The 27,924-nt window shown below is 40.3% G+C and overlaps 1 protein-coding gene across 4 annotated transcripts in view; it reads right to left on the reverse strand.

Annotated features, from left to right (window-relative positions):
• The window catches only part of CMIP (c-Maf inducing protein), a 111,176-nt gene extending 84,284 nt beyond the window's left edge, over positions 1-26,892 (reverse strand). For 2 of the 4 annotated variants that reach the window (XM_072117545.1, XM_072117544.1), the window contains exon 1: positions 26,306-26,892. In XM_072117545.1, the coding sequence (XP_071973646.1) occupies positions 26,306-26,602 (297 nt within the window). In that variant the 5' untranslated portion in view covers positions 26,603-26,892. The remainder of the gene's footprint in view (positions 1-26,305) is intronic. The other 2 variants (XM_072117548.1, XM_072117547.1) reach the window with 1 other exon arrangement.
• Between the last annotated feature and the right edge of the window lie 1,032 nt (positions 26,893-27,924).

A 27,924-nucleotide genomic window follows, 5' to 3' on the forward strand; every position in this document is an offset into this window, starting at 1 on the left:
TCACAGAATTCCTCCATAGAGGCAAGAGGAGAACTGAAAGTTCATGGAGACATGCTGTGATCAGATACATACATGGAGTAGATTTTGCAAACATTAGGGGCTAAAGGACCTAAGATAACATCACACTTGCCACATAACATGAAGAGCTGACTGGTGAGAAGAGGCATGGGACATGGGAAGGAGCCACTTGACTCGTCCAAGGAGGCATTTTCCCTTCTGATTCGCAGCTGTGTGCCAGGTAAAAGAACAAAGTTGATTTATGGGGATGTGAGGGAAACAATTTTTTGCTAAAACAAGAGTGTCATTTAGTTAATATAAGGCTCTATAACTTGTCACTAGCTGTATTTAAGAAAAAATGTGGTGACCGGTTCCCTTTAAATTTCCCAGGAATAATAGGTACATCAAATATACCTAGTTATGTAGTAGTGTATCCAACACTTACATATTAGGAAAACAAAGCGCCTTTTACGAATTGAAGTGAATGCTATATTGTGATAGTTCACATCTATGTTTAAAGGAACCTGTCACCAGGAGACCCATTTTTAGCATTCCCCCAGTCCCCACAGAGCATAGTACATACACTGCCAAAGTGTTTTTGTATTAAAAATTGGTTTTACAGAAAAAAAGATATGTTATATTGTACCTTTCATTAGCATCTGCTGTGTGACTAGGCAGTTGTCCACTGGGAGGGGCTGGAAAGGAGCAGTCCCCCCCCCACCCTTGGGAAACATGTGACCTTTTCAAATATATGAATAACTCCCATTACTAAGGATTGGCTGTAGAGGAGCAGGGGGCGTCGCTAAGCCAAGTGATGAGTGTTTTCATATATTTGAAAAGGTCACATGGAGTAGCTGTTCCCCAAGGGTGGGGGGGACTGATCCTTTCCAGCCCCTCCCATTTGGCAACTGCCTAGTCACACAGCAGATGCTAATGAAAGGTACAATAGAACATATCTTTTTTTCTGCAAAACCAATTTTTAATACAAAAACACTTTGGCAGTGTATGTACTATGCTCTGTGGGGACTGGGGGAGTGCTAAAAATGGGTCTCCTGGTGACAGGTTCTCTTTAAAGTCAAAACGCATACGCGCTTGGTAATGTATGTATCCACCATGTGTGTTAATGTATTTTAATACATGTGTATGAACAAGATTAACAGCGCCATTAAGAGGTTGTACTATTACAAGCCTTGTATATTTGGTTTATTCTCCTTTAAAATGCTGCTGAGCACCTGTTTTGTCATCGTTTCCGGACATAAATGTTGGTTTGGTTATGTAGATCTTCCAGTAGCTGCTTATAACAAGATGTGCAAGGTGATTAAAGGGGAACAATAGGAATAGAGTCCAATAAGCTTGGTTACCCAATTTCCAAAAAAGTGTTCAAGCCTGTCCACAGGGTAATGTGTAATAGTGCAGAGCTGCAATACCAGTTGTACCCCATGTTCAGATGTGGTGTTTTCTTTAACAAGGCAGCAATTTTATCCAGGATCTACAGGATTTCAATACTGATGGCCTTTTCTTAGGCCTCATGCACACAAACGTATGATCTTTTTTGTTCTGTATCTACGGCTGTAATCTGGCCATAAATACTGGTCATATTGGAACAGTATGGCAACCTATTGCTCCGTATAAAATACAGTGGGCTGGCAATGACATCAATATCAAAATCTTGGGAAAAAAATTCTTAAAGTATCAAATTGATAATAATTTTTGGATTAACACAGCCATTTTTGTATTTTTCATACAATAAAGGTACAACTCTACTGCAGGAAAGAGCAGATCAGATTAACCAGACTGACCTTCCTTGTACCTAGATATGGAGACATAGGAAATATGTGACATGACAAAAACTAAAAGAGGAAACAAGGAGGAAAAAAAAATGTGCAGACAATAAGAAAAATGAATTATACTTCAATGGTTACTTTTTACATAATTTCACAAGCAAATAGTTGGAAAATGTACTTTACTTGTCAGTAATACCAATACCATATTTAGACCAATTTAAAGGACACCTGTCATCAGGTCTCTGTCACTATTCCTGTCACTACTACCTGTTGGAACAGCTCACAAGGATTCCATCACATCCTTAATCTATGTCAATTCATACATTAAGTAAATGAGGCTGGTCACATGGTCAGAGGCAGTGATGTCACCCCTGTTCCCCCTCCCCTCTCCTCCCCTGCTCAGGTCTGTGTAATGTATAGTAAAGCATTGCTAGTGTGTGTGCTTTACATGCTGACGTGCTACATCCTCCCATACATATGTGAGAGACACAGACATCAGCTACACAGGTACCTGACATGTTCTGCTATAACATGGCTGCCTGGAGCTGTTGTATCTCTCCTATACACACACAGGCTGCAGGGGGCGCCAGCACCAGAAAGCATATGGAGGAGCCAATACACCATTATACCTCACACCATTATACAGACTGTCAGTCGTGTGTGTATAGGAGTATCTCACACACACAGGCTGCAGGGGGGCGTGGCCACCAGCGCCAGGAAGCACATCATTATACAGCCTCACATCATTATACAGGCTGTCAGTCATCCACTGGGGGTGTGGCTGTGCCTCCCACTCATGAATAAGCCGGACAGCTTGAATATGCTAATGACTCATTGGACATTTCGCAGGTCATTTGCATACAGCTTTAGGACCTCATTGCTTAGGTTTACTGGCATGTAGAGGGACAATGAAGGGATAGAGGCAATGCTTTCTAATGGCAGTTTAAGAAAATATATTTGGTTAGGGCGGCACGGTGGCTGAGTGAGTAGCACTTCTGCCTTGCAGCACTGGGGCCTGGGTTCGAATCCCACCCAAGTCAACATCTGCAAAGAGTTTGTATGTTCTCTCCGTGTTTACGTGGGTTTCCTGGGTACTCCAGTTTCCTCCCACACTCCAAAACATACTGTAGGGTGGTTTAGATTGCGAGCCCCATGGGGACAGGGACCAATTTGACAAGCTTTGTGCAGCTCTGCGTGCGCTATATAAATAAAGAATTATTATTATTATTTGGTTTAGGGGTTGTCCAGTATCAAAAAATATATTTATATTGTTTTTGTAATGTTAAATGATACAATTTTCCAATATACTTTCTGTATCAATTCCTCATTGTTTTCTAGATCTCTGATTGCTGTCATTCAACAGAAAGCTTCATTGTTTGCTGCCTGTGAATAAACATGTGGTGTCACACAGGTGGAAGGCTCGTAAGAACATGGAGCTCTGATTACTCTCTGTGATACTAGCAAAACGTTGCACTTGCGTGACATCACATGACCACGGCCCATTTTTATCCGCAGGAAGTAAACAATGAAGCTTCCTGTTAAATGCCAGGAAGAAGAGATCTAGCAAACCGTGAGGAATTGATACGGAAAGTATATTGGAAAATTGTATAACTTTTCATTACACAAACAATATCAGTTATCTGCTGAAACTGGACAAACCCTTTAAATAAGGCAGCTCCATCTGTTTCAGTGTTTGAGTTTCAGCTGTGGGAAGTGGCTATAAACTAGACTGGAAATTTTACAAAAAGAGCCACTAGAACAACAAACTAACAACAGAGTGACTTTAAAGGACACCTGTCATCAGGTCTCTGCCACTTGTCCTGTCACCTCTTCCTTTTGGAGCAGATCACAAGGATCCCATCCCAGCCTTTATATAGTCAATTCATACATTATTCATTGTAAAATCATCTATTTTTTATCATGTAAATGAGGCTGGTCACATGGTCAGAGGCAGTGATGTCACCCCTGTTACCCCTCCCCTCTCCCTGCTCATGTCTGTGTGTAATGTATAGTAAAGCATGGCTAGTGTGTGTTCTGCATCTGCTGACATGCTGCATCCTCCTAATATACAGGTGAGAGACACAGACATCAGCTACACATGAATCTGACATGTTCTGCTGTAACATGGCTGCAGCCTGGAGCTGCTGTATCTCTCCTAAACACACACACATGCACACACAGGCTGCAGGGGGCGTGGCCACCAGCCCCAGGAAGCACATCATTATACAGCCTCACATCATTATACAGGCTGTCAGTCATGCACTGGGGGTGTGGCTGTGCCTCCCACTCATGAATATAGTGGACAGCTTGAATATGCTAATGCTTCATTGGACATTTCACAGGTCATTTGCATACAGCTTTAGGACCTCATTGCTTAGGTTTACAGGCATGTAGGGGGACAATGAAGGGATAGAGGCAATGCTCTCTAATGGCAGTTTATGAAAATATATTTAGTTTAGGAGGGTTATTTTGCATGACGGGTTCTCTTTAAGATGCTTGGGTGGTCTTGATCTGTCATGATCTCAATCTGATACATAGCATAGCCAATGGTTCATACATTTTAGGACACAAATCTCCCACCATAGCTGCAACTAGATGTTCCAAAAGGGTATATAAAATTCTTCGGATTTGGCGCAAATTACTGGAAATGTTGAAAGGTGTTGGTTGTGTCGCTAATATCAATGAATGGTGACCTGCACCCAAACTGCCAAATGGATCTCAACAAAGATAACCACTTAAAATACCTGAAATACAAATGTGATACTTGCGGCAACAGACAAAAACGCGATATGCAACGGGAGCATACAAGCGCTACAACTATATAACAAGTACCTATATCTACATGTCCATACGGCAAGAAGTGCTGTCAGTAGGTCAGGTAAATGTACTGTGTGTATATTCCCTACTCGTGCAGCAACCATCTTCAAGCCTGGAAACCTTTCTACCAGTGGATTATTTTCTGAATACAACACTCTAAAGAACTTTAGCGTGGATATACTAAAGAAACCTACATCCTTGGATCGTTGACACTATACCTTGGTTTGGATGAATAGTTGGCCACAGCTACAAACACAGGTAATACCATCTGTATATGGTATATATACACACAGTACATTTACCTAATGAGCAGATAGTGCCCTCCTTGCTGTATGGACATGTGGATGTTCCATGTCAAATTAGTAATGATGCAGTTATGGAAGTGTCATCAAATTCTTTCTTAAATGTCTTTCTAATTGGTCTTGAAGCTACGATGGATACTGCTGCTCAGTCCTATACATTTGATTGGGGTTGATACCTGACACAGCCCATTGAGATGTGACGTAACTTGGAGAGGGGGAGGGGAGGGGTCGCAAACGTTTTGCTCTAATCTCCCCATTTTTAGTATGACATACTTGGTGACATATAAGTACCAATTATAGGACATTTCAGCCAGATCATCCAGATCCGTACATCACATGAGAGGTTGCAGCAGCTCCACTGACTGCAAATGTAGATATAGGCACAACAATTATATATTCCCTGCTCTTCACTGTGCCATCTGTTTCCATAGAAACTACATCTTCTCACGTAGTCATGGAAACAAAGCCACACAGCTCATCTTATTTTCTAGCAATGAGACACACATTTCCAGCTTATTTTTAGGCCAAAATCCAGGCCTTCACATCCAACAGGATTTACACTTGTGTTGAAAGGAAGAACCTTGTCGACCACACTGTAAGGGTATTTCATAGACTGGAGAAATGTTACTAAAAATGCTTCCAGGAGAGCATCTAATCAGTCCTACAGGGAATGAGGCAGGTCCCCATTGCATGATGGGTAGTCACATAACAATAGTGGAATAAAGTGTTAACTTAATAGGAAATCTCCCATCAAAATCAAGTGTTATAAACAAGGGATACCCTCTCATAGATCCAGGCACTGTGGTAATCTACTTATATTTGTTATCCAACTGCCTCCTTCCTTCTAAAGTCAACTTTTCCTCTGATCACATCAGGCAGAGAGAGGGGGAAGTGCGAGACCATGTAACAGCCTTTGAAGCTACAGCATGGAAGGGCTTTAGTAACAACCCCCAGAACCTGTATGGCTCATTAGCATAATTTATTTTAGGTGGAACAAGGCCAACAAATAAGTTTACCACAGTCACATTGCCTGGATAAAAGAGCAAATGCTATGCTTGATTTTGATGTTAGATTTTAATAGCTCAAACATGGCTTATGTGGGTATGAAATGTAATGACCCTCATACAATGGACAAAGTGACCATCAACATAGACAAAGGTTCTTTACTGTAAGAGCAGTGAGACTATGGAACTCTCTGCCGCAGGAGGTTGTTATGGCGGACTCTATGTACATGTTCAAGAGAGGCCTGGATGCCTTTCTGGAGAGAAAAAATATCACGGGTTATGGGGATAAAACATTTATTTAATTCTTAAAGGTTGGACTTGATGGACTTGCGTCTTTTTTCCAGCCTTATATATACTATGACATGGAGTAAAAAGTGTAGCGGGTTAGCGAAGAGTAGTCATTTTTAATGCAAATCCACAGACACAAGAATTTGGAGACAAGAGAAATTGGACGTAACTGCAATACATCCCCCCCAATGAATGACTAAGTTGGGCATCTTGTATAAAACTACAAAGCATGGCACATGGGTTTTTGTAGTGACTTTAGCCCATCCACCTGTTGTAACCCGTTTCCCTTTGCATAGCCTGTGTTGCTGGTCTGTTTGCATAGCTATATTCAGCACACCCTTATCTCTCCATTTTCCAGTATGAACAGTATCTGAAATAAACAAATCCTACATATACACTGGGCGATAGCATTCAGTCATGATAAGTCCATGCTCAGGACTAAATTTACTTTATTTTTTTTATATAGTCTTAAGTCACCATATTTCTGGTTTTATTGCAGAATAAAGACTCATATTATAGAGACACATATTATACACTTATTCATTCAAGCTTTTAGCGTGTACAAGAAAGATGGCATAAAAAAGGATTTCTTTACAAATTGTCATCAGCCAAACCTGCAGAAACTAAAGAACCATAGAATGTCTATGGGGTTCTCCCAATTCTCTCCCAGTGGTTGATGATGAAATCTCATCACTCAGTGTAAATTAACTACCCGGTGCCGAGTATGCATGTCTCTTAAAGAGTCAAGCAGCATAGCTATGGGCCAACAAACATATAGGGAGAGATTTATCACAAGTATCTGAGATCAGAACGTTTACAGTGGACCATGGCAACAAATCAGAGCTCAGCTCTCATTTTCCCACAGCTGTTCATAAAATTTAAGCTGAGCTCCGATTGGCTGCCATGGGTAACTAGAACAGTTCTGCTCTAAAATACTTCTGATAAATGTCCCCCATAGTCTACGATTCTCTCATGTCTCTCAAATGTCTTAACAAAAACTATATTCTGTGCGTAAAGTAACAAAAAGCAATTACATCTGGGAAGATCCATTAACAGATCTTCCCTTCAGTTACTTTGAGACAAAGGGAAAAGACAACCCGCTTAAGTGGTGGAGCGTCTCAGGCCAACTATAGAAACTAAGTGTTGTACCCGCAGGTCATTGAAGCTTCATCTCATGAACCCACTAGTTTGTACATTGAAGGAAACCACCAAAATAAAACACTCATATCAAAGTAATATGAGTAATATAGTCTACAAAAAAAAGTTGGTCACCAGCTGATACGAGAACATTGTGCGTAAACCAAACACACCCTAAAGGACAACAGGTGAAAGGAAATGCAAATAAAATCCTCCACTCACTCCACAACCACTTTCTGACTGGGATTTCAGGACCTGGAGCTGTGGAATCCTCTATCACTGGCATCAAGAGAGCTGAGGGCAAAAGTGCAGGGTTATGCTGCCAGCTCCTGCTGCCAAATTACAATACTTCCAACAGACGTCACTGAGACATGGGGGGAGGCAAAGGCGTAATCACTTTCTACAGTCCTCAGTTAAATAAAGCAGAGAGAGATTTTTATTTTTAGCATGTAAGGGTGCCCTCTGTGTTTCTATAAAGGCAGTCATACATATTCAGGAACAAGGAATACATGTACATATAAAAATACATATTTTAGCCGTTTGAGCTAAAAGCTTCTAAAAATATTTCTAAAAAATGCAATTCTGACTTATGAAGCAACATTCTATGGATGGGGCAACAGTGGGATTAGCCACTTTACAGCTTGGAGAGGAAAAAACACCTTTTTAGATAAATGCTTAGGCCAAAGACCCCTGTCCCCATTTACTTTATTTCCCCCCAGAGGCATGCGTTTCAATCTCGTCCTAGGAGATCACAAAAAAGTCTACCAGAAAGAATTAAAATTACAAGTAAAATGCAGGTGCAAATTTGATAAAAAGTGATTCAAATGTAACTCAGACCATACATGGATACAAAACAATCACTAGATTGTCATGAGCTTGAGAGGCCCTAAATATTAGGCCAGCGTACACACTTAGGCTATATTCACACTGACGTATGGGGGACGTATATACGGCCGCCGTGTATACGGCCGATATACGTCCCCCATAGGCAGCAATGGGCGCACGGCACCCTACGGGAGCGTGCGGCACCATACCATTCCGTACCCGGAAAAAGATAGGACCTGTCCTATCTTTATCCGTAGTACGGCGCCGTGCGCCATTAATTCCTATGGAGAGGGGCGGGGGTGAGCTGCGCTGCCACTGCCGTTGCCTGGTACGGTACGGGCGGGCAACGGCAGTGTGAATATAGCCTTAGTGATAAAATACGGAGCGTTTCTCTTGTATACTTGTGGACAAATTGAGAAAAAAAGTGGCTGGTAGTTTTAGGTAGGGGTCATGGAGAGCTGTGTAACTATAGCTTTGTGTGTTTTTAATGGCAGAAGGACTGTGAAAAATGGATTTATATTCTAGCTGGACTTGGTGCTCTATGGCGAGTTCATGTGGAATATCCTTTCACTGAACACAGCACAACCCCTCCCCTCTGTATTCAAAGTGCTCCCCATTCCTACCCCTCTGCTCTAATGCCCAACCAGAAGCCTGTTAGCTCTCTTACTCAGTGCAGAGATCAAAGAACACAGCTGTTTAAGGAGAATCCTCCAAGGCCAGGTACAATTCTAGTATATAAATGCATTTTTCATAGTACTGCTGCTACTAACAACACAAACAAAAACTATAGTTGGACAGATCTCCAGATTTCAGAAATTAATAACTACAAAGCTAAAGGCTTACAGCTTACAATTTCATTAAGTTTGTAGGGGCCTCTCCATTACTGGCACTCATGAGCTTTTAAGAAAAAATGCTTGACCTACAATGACTTGAGGGAATTGAGTGAAAAAAAATTGAGCGCATAGTCTTGAGGTTGTCACTTATGCTTTATTTGGGTTTGGATTAGGATGAAATGTCTAAGATCAGCTCAAAAACTCGCTTTATTTCTAGACTTGGCATGTGTGCTAAAATTTAAGACCAAACATCTTGTGGCGAGAACATTTTGAAGGAATGCTAAAGATGAAGAACATCTGGCTTGCATTAATCTCTACCATGGAACCATCTCCAGCATCTTCTTTATGATGTAAAACAGCTTGAGTTAAGCGCATTCAAGTCCTTTACCCTAAAAAAAGTGTTCAGATATGAAAGGCCCACGTAATCAAACATTTTTTGTGATTCCCTAGAGATCTTCGTGCACAAGTAGAAAATAGCTATCAAGTCTAGGTGTAGACCAGGTCAACCTAAGAAATCTACTGGCGACATCATCTGGGAGCTGCAGAGCAGTCTATAATAAACAATACCCATAAAGAACTTACCGTAACAAGTACGTTCCCTATAATAATAATCTTTATTTATACAGCACTGTGAAATTCCATATTGCTTTACAGATTAGGGGGAACATATACACATAAAGACATTATTGAGAAATAACAGTCCTATGAAACAATAGCAATGAAGGCCCTGCTCGCCAGAGCTTACAGCCTTTCCCTACTCAAAGGCATTAGTATTATACCAAATGGAAGGTGCTTTGACTTATTATTTACCCAACACAGGACTCTACAATTTAGAAGCAATAATTACCATCATAGAGCATAATACAAAAGAAAAGGCATTTCCCCAACTTTACAAAAGAGTAAACACAAATAAAAAGTACCTTCACCAGGACATGCCATTTAACATGCCCATAGGCATAATTTCTTTCCTATATTTGATGAGGACTGCTGTCAAGGAAAAGATAGACCCCAAAGAACTCTTATTGTCTATGGATTTGCTCCTTGACTTGTTTAAAGGAAACCTACTATTTGATTTGATGCATTATGAACAAACATACCTTGAGAATGCTGTGGCTACACTTATGCAGAAACATATCTTGTTGAATCCCTGAGCTGAGTGGTTTTGCTGAAAAAACTATTATAACATTCAGGGTCTTAGGAAAGGTCTGGATTGCCTTCTGCCTGCATGTTAAACGGAGCTTCCTAAACTGTCCAGACATGACTAATCAACCTGAGCTGGATGCTTCATACACAGCTGCTGGGGGATGGTACAGCAATTGATTACTTCTGCCTCTCAGGGATAACACAGTGATTAAATCATTCGCTGGTGCAGTGCATAACTAATATGAGAGGAAAAGTATGGAGCCCAGGCACAGAAGCGACAGAGCTTCATTATCATAATTTTATAATTGTTTTTTTCAGCAAAACCACTGCATCCTGCATCAGTGTAGCTACAGCATTCTCAAGGTATGATTGGTTCATAATGCATCAAATCAAATGGTAGATTTCCTCTAAGTGTATAAAGATGCACATGAGTGTAATGAAGTGGCTTATGACTATTAGATAAAACTCCTTACCCAATAATGTGAAGCTACTGTCTCCCTAAAACCCTAAGAAAGGTGAGCAACTTAAAGCCCCCAAATTTTTTTTCCGGTTGTATGCTACCTGTACTGTCCATTTAATTACAGGTACCATACAGCTACATGCATTTCAATGGGCAATATGTCCATTCATATGAACGACTGTATTGCCAAGGGCTTTCTGTATCTTTCCCAGTAATTACAGCCGTGCCACACTCCTCCCTGCTCCTCTCTCCACTGCACGGCTGCATGCTCCATACATGCATACAGCAGCGCAGGCAGCTAATGTTCCTGTGTAAGGGCCTAAGGCTGGGTTTATTTCACAGAATTGTGTCAAAACGTCCCAATCCAACTTCACTAGTTCACATCTAGAACCAACAAGCGGTGGACACATCTCTCATCTTCTGGTGAAACATATATCACCTATTTGTTAAATGTAATAGCTCCATGTCCTCCAGTCCAATAGACCAATCCAATGTATTATACAAATACTTGGAAACCTTGAGTTAGTCCAATAAGTAAGATCGGGAAATCAAAGGCTAAAGTCAAGTACTCTCTTATACAAGCTTATGTTCAAGATGAAAAATGACAAGACCACATTATTTTCTAGCCTACTGTCTATGTAAACAATTAATTTTATATGAGTTCAGCAAAAGTAATTTTAGATTATACTTGCTTAAATGGCTATGCCAGTAGCAGCATGTTCTCAAAATAGCGCCACTCTTAACCATGGACTATTTCTGGTATTGCAGATCAGCTCTCTTACAGTCGTCTTTGCTGCAATACTAGAAATAGCCTGTGTTTCTTGAAAACACAGGAAATTAAAAGGAAATTTACCAACAAAATGAAGCATGAGAAACCAGGGACGCTTACCCATAGATCCAGACACTGTGGGGCTTATTTACTAACGGTCGTGGATCGTACTTTCGTCAGTTTGTTCGCTGTTTTCGGGATTTGCGCAGCTTTGACAAGTATTTGATAGGGGTTTGCGCTGGGGTTGTGTCACATGCGATCGGATTGTGGCATAGCTGTGCTGGCTTCCATGCAACACAATTTGGGGGTGGTTGCCGTCGTATGGTCCCATTGATTCGGACTGAGCGCGGGATTTAAGTTTCAAATTGTGTTGAAAGACAATGCACTTACATACAGCGGGAATAAGAAGGTGAACTCCGGCGGACCTGAGCAGGGATGGGACACACGCAGGATATTAATAAATTGGGCGCACAATCTTAATAAATCATGGTAGAGTGCATTATCATCGGACAATGCACTTTCTGTGAACTCTTCGGACCGGATAAGTAAATGTGCCCCAGTCACTGTGATTATCTTCTTATATTGGTTTTCCTATCCCATTTCCTTCTAAAATTAACTTTCAAAATGATGGCAATGCATCTGAAGGGTTCCTGAGCCCCAGGCTCATTAGCATATTTTTTAAAGTTTTTTAGAAGGAAGAAGTCCATGGATAACAAATATAAGAAGATTACAGTCACGGTGCCTAGATAGGAGGTTGTCTCTGGTTTATTATGCTTGATTTTTGATGGGAGATTTCCTTTAAGTTAACACTTTATTACACTATTGTTATGTGACTACCCATCCTATTGCCAGAACATCTGGTAGAAAACAGATCTGTGGTTTGAGACTGTTAAACATTACCATTTAGCTTTCTTTTTCCCCCAATTTTTGTCCAGACAGACATTATGTATGGAGCAGAAATATCAGTTCACAAATCTGGAGAAGCCAGTTAGCAATGATTGAAAAAATCTAAACGGGGTTGGAAACTCGGGAAGTAAACTGGCTCCTTTTCAGGTATTTTAACATCTAACACCTTCCAAAAATCACTTTAGTGCCAAGCAAAATGTTCTATACTCAACTGTTTACAAGACCTGAGAGCGATGCAACATGATAAATTAGCCAACAATTATCTCCCAATGGGCAGAGAATGATGGTAAATTCAGGGAAGCCTGGACCAATGTGCTTTCAACTAGAGAAAAGGCCATCAATTCCACAAAATACATGTTCTACTCCTTTAAAGCAAGCGTAGGATCAGGGACCCAGTTTATGAATAAAGCCATTGCCTACAGAGCAATGCCCCACTATACTGTAAACATTAGTAGAATGTGTACATAGGGTCTATAATGGTTATTACCTCTTCCAAGGCAATAGGAAGACAGAAAACTGTAAGAGTGGAAGAGCACTGGAGGGACTAGCAGTTGGTACGCTATAAGGTGGCAAGCAGCTGGCATATCCTGAGCGGTGCTAGGGATAGTGCTGTAATGTAAAATGCATCTACTGCAAAACCCAATGTTAAAATGGAAGAGGAAAATTCACCTTCCTTAGAGCCCATATGTTTTTTTGGATCTTGCACACATCCGCATCTCTTTCTATGGGCTTATGCCCACGGACACAAACAAACTGAATGCCCAAGCCAGGAATTTTTGAACAGGTCCTAATCCTGCTCGAATTTGCAGCTGGTCAGTCTTTTTCTACAATTATTGGTGTTAGATATGACCTCACACATGGGCTGCAAACATCAGATCACGGCCGAGTCCAAAGTGACCCCCAATGTATAGAGCATGCTATCCTTGTCATGTGGATACAAAGTATCAAGAGAATAGATGCTCCAACAAAAAATGCGTCTACAGTATCAATTTACTTAAAGGGAACCTGTTATCGCACTATTTTATGGTTATCACATGTTTCAAAAGCCCATAAAAATTAAAAAAAAGAGGGATGCATATGTGCAGAATCAACAAGATAATTTTTATTATTAAACGTACACATAGACACAGTTAAAAACCATTAAAAAGTCCTCAATCGGACATACAAAGTAAACCAACAGACAATGGTATGGGACTTATACGTAGGAGTAACAAATATGTTCACTCAGTATGTGTTATAATAGATTACTAAATATACATGAAGGCCATCAAAGGATGTTAAAATTAAGCACCAGTAAAGGTAATAGGTAACCCATATGTATGTGAGTCTAATACAGTGGTCTCCATATATCAAGTATGCAAGGCAAAAGTCATGACTTGTCATAACATAATCATGTTAGTGGGATGTCAGCCCACGCGCCGAATTCCATCCCCGCTGTGATGGCAATGCTTATAGCGGTGAGCTGACGCCACAAGAATATAATGCCTATATTATTTGATCTACAAATCCCACCAACATGACAAAAGCACATATGCACATATGGAAGCATGTGATAACCATAAAAAAGTGTGGTGGTGACAGGTTAATATGGATGAAGATGGTATTGTCATGAGATCACACTCACATACAAACAACTCAAGACTTTAATGAAAGCAACTGGAAATGAAATAATGAAGCAAATTAATACATTAAATACAATCAAATATGCAAGAATTTGTGATTACTACCGTGACTACCTCTCCATGCAATGTGGGCGTGGAGGGGGCGTGGCCACTTGTGGATTGGTCGGATGTGGGGTGTGTCTGCCCCATGCCTGCGTACTTTTTAAAAACCTGTGAGCATTTGTTTGTTGTGCAAAACTACGGCAGGTTGGACCAAGTCGCCCAACCGATATATCAAGAGGCCTACACCTCTTGATGTATCTTACGTAATGAGGGAGGGCGTGGCATATGATAAATTCCACCTTATGTGCCCAACTTCACATGTACTGTCCTCATCTTAATCAGTCTCCCCTTAAATAGAGGTTATCCAGCAACGCCTGGGCTTTATATTTAGGAATATTTAACAATACGTCTAAAATTGGGAGCCATATGATCCTTCCAGAGGCTGCCAGCTACCACTGCAACTAATCAACAACCCCTGATGATGTTGTGGGGGTGCTGACTGGCGGTAATATGGCTGTGCCCGCATGAAGCTGTTGTGTATGTGAAATGATCAGCCGTGACCATGGCAAAATAACAGGATTACTCCTATGACTATTGCCATCACCAACCACAGCAGCTAGCTGCCGCTGTTTGATTCCTGGGAACAGGCTACTCCATTGGCTCTAACCTCTTTATGGCGTATATTTACATTAGGCAGTCCTTAAGCAGTTCAATATTATCCAGAATAAAAATCTAAAAAAAAGAACTGTACCAGATTAACCTCCAGTTTATGAATAATACTACAGATCATAGAAATCAATGAGTAACTATGCTGATGTCATACTGATGTCACAAATGCCAGTCTGAATTATCCCTAAGTAGCAGACAAGCAGGAGGGGGAGGCCAAAATAGCCCCCAGAACACTTCAAGCTCATTTACATAAAAGACAGTTTTGAAAAGAACGAGATCTTTGCTATAAAGATCTTAATCTCTACAGAGGTAGATTCCCTTTAAGAATAAATGGTTTATGTCTTATGGACTGCAGAGTGAAAGCTGTGAAAGCAAAGACTGCAAGAAAATGGCTGTATTTTTCATTAGGCGATTCTGGTGCATTTAGAATTTTTTTTATTTACAGCTTCCCAGTACATTATACTTAATATTGAATACTGACACAAGGAAGTACAAATTGTCCTGCAGATAAGAAACCCTCATACAGCTCTGTAAATGGAAAAATTAAAAAGCTATGCTTTTTGGAATGCAGGAAGTAAAAAACAGAAACTCAAAAAATGGAAAAGGGCCTGGTCCTGAAGCGGTAAAATGGTCACCGTCTAACACTGAAAGGAAAACCACGACAGCAAAACCGCTTTAGTCTACATGTATGTAATGATCTTAACGTGTTTCCCTATCAACTAGGTTCATCAGGAGATGATACCCAATGCAGTGCAGTTGTATTATAAAGCTGTCATTAGACTATAATAAATGTAGATGTCTTCTCTGATAAAGTGCAAATTGTGCTGTGAATGTTCCAATAAGTCTTACAAGAAAAAAAAAACTAAAACATGTAAAATAAACATATGCAATCCTGAAAAAAAGAAAGTGCACACTCTTTAAAATTGTATGGTTTTACGTTTTGAGGCATAATCCTCATAAGGTTTTAAAATTAGGCAAAAATAACTTGTGTCATTATCGATTTAATAAAACTAGGCCAAAAGGCAGAAGCAGTGCTAAAAAAACATTACACCCTTAGACCGGGTTCATACACTGCGTTTATGTTGCATTTTGAAACACAATGCAAAGGCTGCGCGGGAGGGACATGTCCACTGAAACACTTGCTTCTAGGAACAAGAACCACATGTTTCGCCTGTAAGCAATGCTAAACACATGGTTCTTATTCACATTCACAAAGGTTTCAGTGAAGACACGTATGCGATCTGGACAAGCCCCACCGCAGCAGCCATAACATAAATGCCATTTATCAACCCGTCTTAATGCTTCAACATGAATAAAAGAGGGTATGTATCAGTCAGTGCTGTTGATCAGGTGCCCTTGATTAAATGATCATCAGCAAGTATGACCACCTCTATAAAAAACTGAAGTTTTGTACATTTGCTGAGTTGGAAAATTTAGGTGCGTGATAACAAAATGCAAAGGTACTTTTATGGAACCAAATATTGTTGCCCATTGGTCTGGGAGGAGTTTTTATGCCATTTGCTGAAGATGTTAATTAGACCGTTCTGGGAAAGTTTCTCTTGTTGTCATTTTTATCGCTTCAGCAGCACAGCAGTTGCTTAAAGTTATCATTTTCTATTAGTCTCGAAAATTCTGGAGAAATTTTGTTCCACTCTTCTCTACAATATTGATGAGATCCACTGGTATATATATATATATATATATATATATATATATATATATATATATATATATATATATATATATATATATATATATATATATATAATGCTAAGGTCAATGTGACGGTTTTGATTCTTTTGACTCTAGTCTTTCTTGTTGGAAAACTGGTATAGAAGCACTGATAAAATCTCCCCCATAATCCATAAACAAGTATAGCACTTCTTACTATAGTATGGTATAGCTAGTATTTCTAGTATAGCCTCTTCTAAACAACCCCTAAAGGGCTGAAGCTTCCAATGGAAGACAAGAGATCTCCAGACAGAGCTAAGGAAAGTGCTATCTGACACTATTTGTAAGGCATGATCTATCCACAGAAGAGCTAAAGTTATGATGGCTTCCTATACACTTCAAAAAGACCACCATTTTATTAGCACAGTCTATGTACAGCGTGGTCTCAAAGGTATTTATTGATTGGGAACGTGACATTTTTACTTGACATAAACATATCATTAAAATGTTCACTTCCCAGAACACAGAACACCATATGAGTTAGCAAACATATAAATTATATTGAGGAAGACCAACCCAGCTTGGCACTAAAACTTTCCAAAGTCTAAATGACTAGTCTCGCTGCTATAGCATTCTGCAAATCTTAGAGGTATGACAAACGCCACTAGTTCAAAAACTATAAACTTTTGGTTTATTCCCTCACAAGCTGTCCTGTAGCTTCATCCAATGTTATTTATTGGATGGGGAGTTAACAATAAGCACCGAAGGGAACACTTTTCATCCATGACTGGATGTAAAAAAAAAAAAAAAGATTTTAAGCAACTATATAAAACTTAAAACAGGAAACAGAAGCTAAAATGCTACATTTTGGAAAATAGGGTAAAAAAGTTTTCTCAATGAGCTTTATAAAACTGACAAATTATGGGGGAAAGCGCTGACATACGATAGCGGTCACATCACCCATGTCCCGCTGGATAAATCAAGAGGCTCCACTGTGGTATGAAGTCAAAAAGGGCTTCATCAGAGGTGCACAAATCCCTCACTGTGACTCGGTAACAGAAAGAAAAGGATTATATATTATGTATGGAGATATAGCCTTGTAGTGGACACTAATACTGGACACACAAAGTTGACTACAGCCTGTTTGCAAGTAAACATAGGACGCACTGCTAAAAGGGACAGTTCAGTTTCCGTACTTTGAAGTCCTGCACATTTGGGACAATGATCTGGAGCTAAATACTCCAGCAGGTGCAGGAATTTATAGGGTTCCTAAGTGTTGAAAAGTTCATAGCATATGTAACAAGAGCAAAGAGGAAAATGTCCTCAACAGAAGCTTTAATACAGATATACTCGAGGCAACTTCCTCTTGGACAGGGGAAGAGAATATGTCTCCAGGATGCAGCTGTTCTGGTCTGCTCTCTAACATGAAACCTCAAGCCATACTGATGTATAACACAGCTCTTGTCTTATCATAGCTCCAATACAGAGAGAACCAAGTACTTCTGCTTCTAACGGGACAATTCTCTTCTTATGCAACTTAAAGTTTTAAAAGTCCAAATCATCTTTTCAACTACAACAATTCTGGTTATTAAATGGCGATTCACAAGCCATGTCCAAATTAATACTTAATAAGAAAAACAGGATTTTCTCTCCTTTAACAATAAGTAACTTTCCTTTACACAATCTATACGAGGGGTGGGGAACCTATGGCTAGGGAGCCATATGTGGCTCTTTTGATGGCGGCATCTGGCTCTTCGACAAATCTTTAATAATAGCGATTGGCGCTGTGTACTGGCAGCGAAAACATTGAAGTCTGTGTCCTTTGTGCGAGCCAGGCGCCATTGCTGCCGCCGTTGTTCCTTAGACGTGGCACCAAGGTCATAAAGAAGTGTGTGGGTCCTAACCCCAGCAGTGTGGTCACTCCGTGTAACAGGACAACGCAAGGTCTGGATTTCATGCACCTACCACAGCAGTGTGAGACTGCCCCAATACAGTGCAAGTCTAAGAGGACATCTAGTAAAATGTCATGTGCACACCTATGTTTAGTGCAGAAACTGCCATGTGTCATTTCTAATGTGTCATTTTTATGGATTTCACTTAAAGCCAATTGAAATGAACTCCAAATTCTGCAACTAAATAAGTGTGCATTACATGTGTCTGTTGGCTGAATGCACACATTTAGCCATTTCTTATCCATGGTGAGAATTAGTAGTGTGGGCTATGAGGTTTTCATTGACCCATTCACTTCAAAAGAGCACACACTTTTCATTTTGCAGACACATAACTAAAAACTACATCAAAGTGCTTGGGGCATAGTCCTGAACTTGTCCATTTACCCCAAAATCTTACCATAAGATAAGTAACCGCAAAACGTTGGCCTAACATTTTATTTATGTGTACATGAATTACACTCAAGTAGTAGCAAACAACCAATCAGACCCGGCCTTTCATTTCAATCTAGTCATGAATGATAAAAGCAATGATGAAGCCCCTCCAGTCAATACATGAGGCCTAGAATTTTATTTATAAAAATATAAGGGGAAAAAAGTGAAAATGACCAGGATCTGATGAATCTCCATCTGCTGAAATGATATTACTTAACTGCTGTTACAGTTTTAACTGTGTTGACATAACAAACATCCTATTCTCCCTCAGGGAGTGGATCAGGTTTTGTCCCCAAGCGAGCAGTTATCTGGTAAATGGAGTTTGCAAATGTGAAATGGCACTATAGGGACTGTGGCCCTGACAGAGCTGCTGGAGGCTGCGTGTTATCTGCAGGGCAGAATAGAAGACTTGCAGTAATTGCAGGGACAATGAAAACAGGATGTGAGAGAGCCTGTAAAGATAAGTTTGTGGTTTAACCCTGCTCTGCAAACCTGAGTCAAAGCTGCTTCAATGTAGCAGGTCACAATATGTAATACTATGGCAAATATACAAATGTAGATATTCTAAAATCACTGCTTATAAAAGTAGCTCCTACTATTAATACCATGACCCACATTTATTAAAAAAAAAAAAAAAAAAACAGTTCAAATTTCACTAGGAGCAGTTTGCCTGTGCACCTGTTTCACGAATTGTGGCGCACGTTCTCCGATATTTTTTTGGTGCACCTTTAACAAAGAGCGTAAGACGCAATGCTGACGATTCACGGTAATAAATGTCGCGCACGGTCCGAATGTGCACTGAAATGGCCCTTTATGTATTGCCTCAAGCATAGTGTAGGACACTTTATAAATATTAGTGCTAGCAGTTTGCACTCTTTATAGTCTATACAGAAAACAGGCACAAATAATAATAAATGGGGGCCAATGTCTCTGTAGGATCTAAGAGCCAAAGAAACGACAGCTAATGCAGCATTCAAGCAAGTAACCAATTTTCTGGACTCCTGAAAATCCTATTGAAGAATGATAAAGGTTAATAATAGAAGCCAATATTTTTTTATATATATAAATATATATATATAATATAGTTTTTGCTATCCCTAAAGTCCGATTCAGATCATCTTCTACCAAATGTTGGCGATGTTACACATATAACTGTGACGCTTACCATCTGCTGGCTTTGAACGCTTTTTGATTTAGGTTGTCGGGTATCGAAAGATAAAGTCGTTCTTGCTACCATTCCCATCCTTCTGTCAGCAAATTACTTGTACATCTATCTCCAGGTATTAAAGTGTTACACGTTGTCCACACATACATTAAAAAAATACTTTTTTTTGGCTACTTTCACACTGCCCCAAGCTTATATGTTACTTTAAGACTTCACCTATTGCATACAATCAAGTAGCCTAAAAGTGGTCAAAAATGTAGAACAACTCAAATGTTGCCCTCAGTGAAAGAGATATGGATGGGAAGGACTGCATTGTAAACCAACAAGTTCCGCTGCCACCTCCGCGTGCCCTACATTGCTTCAGCTCCTCAGAGGGCCTCAGTACGCCCTAGAATTCGGCAGCCAGCGCTACCAGGAATGTAAGAATTACAAAAAATACTACTGCCCTTTAAACTACTGGAAGAATACAAGAGCCTCTCCGGTTTATTGGCACCTGGGTGATTTTTTTTTTATCTGCTCAGCCATGTGCAAACTGCGTTGATGCCAAGAAAAAAATTCAACGCCATAAGGGCGTTTTTCTGTTTCTTCTCTACAAAAAAGGTCTCCCCGATATATGAGGATCTCCAGGGCTAGTTCTGACTATTTTCAATATCTTGTGTGTCGTAGCAAAATTGTTAAAGATTTCATTTTCTTCCACAAACAAATGTAAATATGCTCTTTGGCTCTCTTATAAAAGAAGACCTAAAAAGGCCGACACAGAAACCCTGCATCTCCATGGAGACAGTAGATGTTGTCCTAACAATTGCTGCGCTCCGCTTGTCCTCTAATTTCTGCAGTAACGAACAATCAAATGGAGAAAAAACAAAAACACCACAAGACAGTAGAAAGTTTCAATAGAAAAGAGGGTGGTGATAAGAGGAACAGGTGCTGAAACCCATGGCCACTTAGTGTAGGGACCAGTTTTTAGAAGAACAGTGCTATCTGCTGCTTTAGGTCATATTCAGAATATCAATAAAACATGAGGTCCTTTATGGCAAAATTAAAATCTTTACAGACCATAATGGTATTCACTAAACGCTGTAACCCTATGCCCCATGTTCCTTATGACCTATTGGCCAAGAGAGGTTACATGATTTTGATCTTTGTCTTGGGGGATGGGGCTTATTTCTTCAGATTTTTGGAGCCAGCTAGTTCAACCTAGCTAGGGCATCATATAGCTGCTCTAATCTAAGGGGAAGCTGCCCTTTCCATCACCATAATCACTGCTATTTCCCCTTGGAGCTTATCCTTAAAAAACAAGAGCCTGATAAAAAATGGCCAGCGTTGAAGAGAGTGTCATAAACCTGTAAGAATAATGGTTTTATCACCATCATTTCAATATATCACAGTATTTGCCATCTGCGCTCATAGCACCTTGGTTAAAGATTAATTTTACAACAGATGTCCCTGTGTGACATAAGTGCAACCTTTATCTCTTGTGTTGGAAGATTAAAATAAAGTGTAAAATGTAATATTTTGTTATACTGTGGCTACATTGTATCAAATCTGTAGGGTATATGCAAAGGTACAGCTACAGGAAGCTCAGGTAGAACAATAATACACCATCCATATGCAAACTTAAGATGGCAAGATACATTTACAGGAATCATATGGTGCCCGTGTGTTTCAACTTGGCACAGTGTGAAAGGTTTTCCATGACATGGCTTGTTTCCATGTTGTTCCAAAGCAATGTAGTCCTGATCAGTAACTTACTCTCATTGTTTTAGTGCAGTCACTTTTGACCGAAAAGAAACTATCCCTACAGGCTCAGATTAAATAAGAAAAGATAGGCTTTTACTGTACAACATAACATGTATTCAACATGAAATTTAAATTATTCACATAAAACTGATAAGTGGAAACCTTGTATATTAACATTTGTCTTCCCTGGGATCCCCAACTGAACCTAAATATACCGAAGGCCAATATAACAAGGTCATCCAGAGAGTTCATGATGAAAATTCCAGAATTATAATTAAAGCCGTAGAACGGAAGAAAAGTTTTATTTTGCTGTGCACAGGATCTGTAGAAAGCTGAATGACCATGTTAGTACAACGGCTGCAGTAAGTGGTTGTCACCAAACATCAATGAACTATGTAGGAAACATGACGGGTAGAAATCATCAAATAAACTTCAAACAGAAGGACGATTCACACAGCCGTCAATGTTGATACATAAATAATTTAAGTTTGATAGATTTACCATATTTAGTCTTATTTCTCTACGCACTATACACTGGGAAACTAAAGTGTCAAGCCAAGATGAAGCATTATCAACAAGATCAACAGAGGATCTTTCCTAGCATCAGAGAGACGCACAGGGAGAGACGAATTGAAGAGATTGAGAAATAGTCATAAAACCAAGTACATACTCTGTTTAAAAAAAGACAAAGCCCTACCCCCCACAAAAAACCACACACAAAGCAAAACATTGTATGTAATGCATTTTATAATTCAATAAAATTTCATGTAATATTTGTCTGTGGCAAAAAAAACTTTTACACACATATTGCTGAACCTGTTGTACTTGTTCATAGTCTTGGGTACAAAGAAAACCAGCACACTCATATATAACCAATATAGTGCAAACGTGACTCAGACAGGAAACATGTAATGCTGTATAGAAAATGGAATTCCAAAATCTAGGACCCTGCAAGAACAAAGTTTGTTTGTCCATAAAGGAACCATAAAAAGCACTGCAACTCATGAAGGATCCTCATCCGAAGGCCTAAAGCAAATGCATAGTTGTAGCAAGGTTTGATAGAGAACCTAATGACTTTAGTGAGGCCTTCATACCCCTCCATATGTCTCTAGTGTACACACACGCTATTAGAACTCATATTTCTGTCGAGCCTCCAATATGTGGCAGATGCAGTTGCAGTATTCACATGCATTATAATATAGCATGTGTCTTGCTACATATGAAGCCTATTCTAAATCATGATGGATAGAATGCCATCAGATTGACTGCTTCAGGAGCCAACTAGACCCTGCAAAAGAGCTTTATAGACATCAATAACAGACAACCCAAAGAAGTAAAAAAGCAAAGGATCCAGAGAGCTTCACCAGAGGTCACAGTGGGCAGAGAGGTCCTTCTGTAACTAGGGGTCATCTGTAAGTTGGGGGCTGCCTATAAATATATTGTTTAACATGCTATACAGTAAATATAGTAACTCAATGTCATGGAAAAGCTTACAGTGAAGATTTATCCATCACTGGGAATTATTGCATAAACTGCAAGTTGACCAACAATGGTTATCCTTAGACTGTTGGTAGAAATAGTAGGATACTACACAAATCCAACAGAACATCGGTGCAGAACATATTACCCACACATGGAGTACACACCACTAAACAGTCATCATGCCCTATCCTGCAGCATGGTCTATGAAGTTGACATGGATACAGGGTTTTGGAAACGGCCCAAACTCAATGGAGGGTCTTTAGGGTCTTCTGCACACAATATTTAATAGCCATGGAAATTACACTATGTTAATTCTACAGCCTTTCTGAAAGCAACAGAAATCTGACAAACCCAGTAATATTATGTTGCAGTTTAATTCCAGGTTTTAAAAGTAGAAAAGTAAAGATAAAGCTAGAATTCCAGAGGTTGAGTTTCTATACCCTGTGTGTAGATGGGACTTCAATCCTCTTCACTACTAGTGTATCAGGCCTCCTCCATACGATTGTGTGCAGTCCATAGAAACAGGCTCTATATTGGCCCCATCTCACGCACTGCACATCTTGTACAGAAGGGGTGCCTGCTGGACAGACTACAGCCCCAGCACTGTAACAGTTAATACAAGGATCTGGCGAGATACGGACAGTTTCCATGGGCTGCACTCGATCATGTGCACGAGGCCTTACTCTGCGGATTTTCCTTGCAGACAATCTGCTGATACAGTTGTGCAGATGGCCGAAGAGTCAAGAAGTAAAAGAGAACGTATCTCAGTAGCCTGCAGTGGGATGTGTTGTACTTTATAAAAAACCTTTCCTTGTAACGTGGCATCATATGATAAACAGCTGACAATCAGTATATAATATAACAATGACTTTTCCGAGTGTAACCAACTAAAAGTAGGCACATATAAAACTAAGAGACAATGGCACTACTCCATGTGTAAGCCATAATAAGCAGCAGTGTTGGGGTATCTGCACATGTAATGGAATGGCTGTTGAAATTATCTTAGCAGCAGAAGTTGCATCAACGCCTGTACAAGCAGTCGTTTTCATTTTAAAATTTCCCCCCCAAACATTATTGATCTTTAACCAACAACTTCATAAAACATATTTTTGGTCATAGATTCTAAGCAGGACCCTCACTTCCATCTGACTGTGTTATTGCTCTTGAATGTCTTTGTTGTATATGTACCCCATGATCTTTAAAGTGCGGCAAAATATGATGGTGCTATATTAATAAAAAATGATATGTCACACACACATATGAACACCACAGCAAAAAATACACAGATAATAACTGATGTTTAAAACTACAGAACACATACAAGTTAAGGTGTCAGTTTTTCTCCTCACTAAATAAAAAAAAAAGTTTCTAAAATATAATATGATTAGAGTATTAGTTATCATTACTTAATTCTGAAGACCACCTGCAAAACCTATTCATTCAGGGGTTTTTTCCCCAGTGTTGACCAAACTGTAGAAACAAAATGGTTAGTATTTTTTTTTTAATCAAGGGACGTTGTGGGGGCTGCAATATGTGCCAAATTAATAAACAGCTTAATACATTTTACATCTATACAGAGAAGTTATTCCACTTTCTATGTGACATTTGGCACAATTATTTTTAAGGCCTCAGTTACTAAATCTAGCTAACCTTGCCCACTTTTCCCACCCATAATTTAAAAGCTGAAACAAGTCCAATCAAAGTGCTGAATTGGCGACTTTTTTGACACTTCCCAGTGTCAACATCTGCAAAGAGTTTGTATGTTCTCTTCGTGTTTGTGTGGGTTTCCTCCGGTTTCCTCCCACACTTCAAAACATACTGGTAGGTTTATTAGATTGTGAGCCCCATTGGGGACAGGGACTGATTTGGCAAACTCTGTGCAGCTCTGTGTGATCTGTGTACACTATATAACTAAAGGAAATATTATTATTAGAATTCTTAAGTGCAGGGATAATAAATTCCCCCAAATTTATTTTATTGTGTCCTGAGTACCTAAGTCATTCTGAAAGACTAAATTACAATAATCATTCCCCAATGTACAGTGAGTGATATGTTGGCGTCATGTACATGGTACAAGTCCTCAACGTTTTGAGATAGAAATGCAACAGATAACTCATTTTACAACAGACGCATGTACAATGGATATGCAGGTGGAAGGGATGAGGGCCCATAGATTCTTGTCACACAATACAAGAAGCCAGAGCACATCCTATTTTCTACATTCAGTTTTGTCATGGACATCTTACAATGTAGCAATAATCTGTCCACCAAGATTTTAATTGATCACGTAATCTAGACATATGATACGTCTTACATATAGTCATTTGCTACAATTTGTTTCACATATGGAACGCTTAGCTGTGTAAAAACGAAAATAGAAGAATCTGGACTATATTGGTTTTGATATAAATTTCCACCTTTTATTACCAAAATTCTTTATCTTATCTGCCACATAATAATAGCAATAAATATGTACATTCATATGACACATATCACAGAACCCATATGACAAACCATATCTAACAATAATCACCAGAGCAGGAACACTCCTAATCACATCTATCTGGTCCATGTAACCCTCATATAATGTCCATCATGGTTATAATGTGCATTACCCAGAATCCTTTGTGGACACATTATACTGTATTCCTGTAATGTTCTGCAGTGAATACATACTAGCTGTGTGGGGGAATCTCTGGGAGCATCATCAGATGACAAAATTTCATGGTGACAGGAGTGACATTTAGATTTGATGAATGTAAACTATGAATCGGCAAAGATATATACCAGGACAGGTACAAAAAAAACATTAAAATAAAAAAAAAAATCTATGAAAATTAACATTAATATATATATATATATATTTTTTTTTTTAAAGGAAGAAAAAGGCAAAGGTCATCTTGTATAAGGAACCCGTTTAAAAGCAGACATCAAGGCCTACAGCAATATTATAAAGATTGCAGATATGTCACACATTTTACCATGGGCTCTAAAGCCAGACCAACAAGATTTATATGGCCATTCCTGCCAGTAACAATGTACAGTTCCATGCATTCATACAGGCACGTATGTAATGGTGACTGATGCGGAACCTCTTCTGTCAATCATCCCTACAATGATTAATAAAATATTGGTTGACTGTATTGAGAGAGGTTCTGCAGCAGCGCCTCGGTGGCGGTACTCTATATACATATGATGCCCATCTCACTGTATATTCTTCATATATCACAAGGTGTATGGGGTGCACATCGGAGCCAGTACTTACTGTAGCAGAGGTCAGGCTGTTGTCTGCCAGGGTCAGGTGGTGGGGTTCCCATCTCCTCAGGAATTTGGAGGTGAGGATCTTGCTCAGGAAGGTCCTGGGGTGTCGGATGACACAGACCTGAATGTCTCCCTCTTGCAGCAGTTTATACCTCATCCCATTGAAGTGCACCACGGCTCTCCTACAGGGCACAGCACCCATCTTGCCCCCCTCCGGAGCAGACATCTCCCCCAGCAGTGGCTTGTTCTCCTCTATCTGCCTGTGATCACTCTCCCCACATGAGCTGTTAGTAAAATCCATAGCAACTAGTGAAGGCTACAGTGCGCTCTATTCCTTGCCTGCGCCTTTCCACCCTCCACGACCCAAGCAGGGAGGAGAGAAGGGAGATAGTGTCCGATCTCACAGGATCCGGCCCATTTCCAGTCTTCTACTTGGTTAGATCCATGTCGTGTCCAGTGAGGGAAGCCACCAGCCCCTGCGCCCGGCCTCGCCGTGTGCCCGCCGCATGTATCTGTGTGACTGTGGATGTGTGCGCTACAGAATAGCAATCGCTAAAAGATTGCAGCAGCTTCTCTGCGCGGATTGGCTGCGCGCGGGTCATGTGACGCGGGAATGACGTCAATGGCAGCAGCAAGCAGATCAGGATGCATATTGTGTGTGTGCTGCAGGGGAGGGGAGGCTGTCATGACTGGGAGGAGAGGGGGAGCTGGGGACAGGAGCAGGGCACAGCCTGGGCTCCATCTTTATAACACCTGAGTGCTCACAGCTCCAGACTCCATGTATGTGATGCTGCTCTGTGTGCAGTCCATAGACATGATGTACAGGGTCACCTATCAGCACAGTGACTCACTCACCACCATCTCTCTCCCAGAAATGATTTGTGCATCACATTCCTAAAAATGAGCCTTGACACAGACTGTGGCTCACTACAAAACCAGCCCAGTCCACACAGTCACCTGCAAGCTCCCCAAAACATTCAGTGTAAGACCCCATGCACACTGCAGTATAATGAGCCGTCACACTGTATGTATGGAGCGGTTCACACTCTGCGTCCTGCCTGAAGGAGAGAGCTGGCAGATTCAGGGAGCCTTAATGACATCTGCCATCAATTCTACTGATGTGTCCTAATAAGTTCCTGAGGAACATCTTTTATTATGACATTATATGCAATAGAGAGTTATAAAAATGATGCTTTGCCATCCCCCCCCCTCATGATGATGACTCACCAAACAAGCATACCTTGCGCTTGTGCGGTGACCCTTCTATCTCTGCCATGCGCAGGGCTTTGGCTTGCTGCTCCTTGCGCATTTGTTCCTATACTCTGTAACTAGGCAGAACGGAGGTACGCTAACTCACTGCGCAGTTTGCTGCTCTGCCTAGTTATACAGCGTAGGAACAGCACGCATGCGCAGTGAGCAGCGAGATAGAAGGCTCACCACGCAAGCGCAAGGTCATGAGGGGGAGGGATGAGCAGAGGGAGGGGGGTATTGACTACAGATGAGCGCGGTGCAGAAGGAATTAAATATGGAATCCGGACATTAAATTTTGGAATTTGTTCCCTCAGATTCCAATATATTCAACTTTATAATTTTACGTGGTATCCAAGGATGTCTATAGCGAGT

Source organism: Engystomops pustulosus, chromosome 7 (genome assembly GCF_040894005.1).
Source record: "Engystomops pustulosus chromosome 7, aEngPut4.maternal, whole genome shotgun sequence".
NCBI lineage: Eukaryota > Metazoa > Chordata > Amphibia > Anura > Leptodactylidae > Engystomops > Engystomops pustulosus.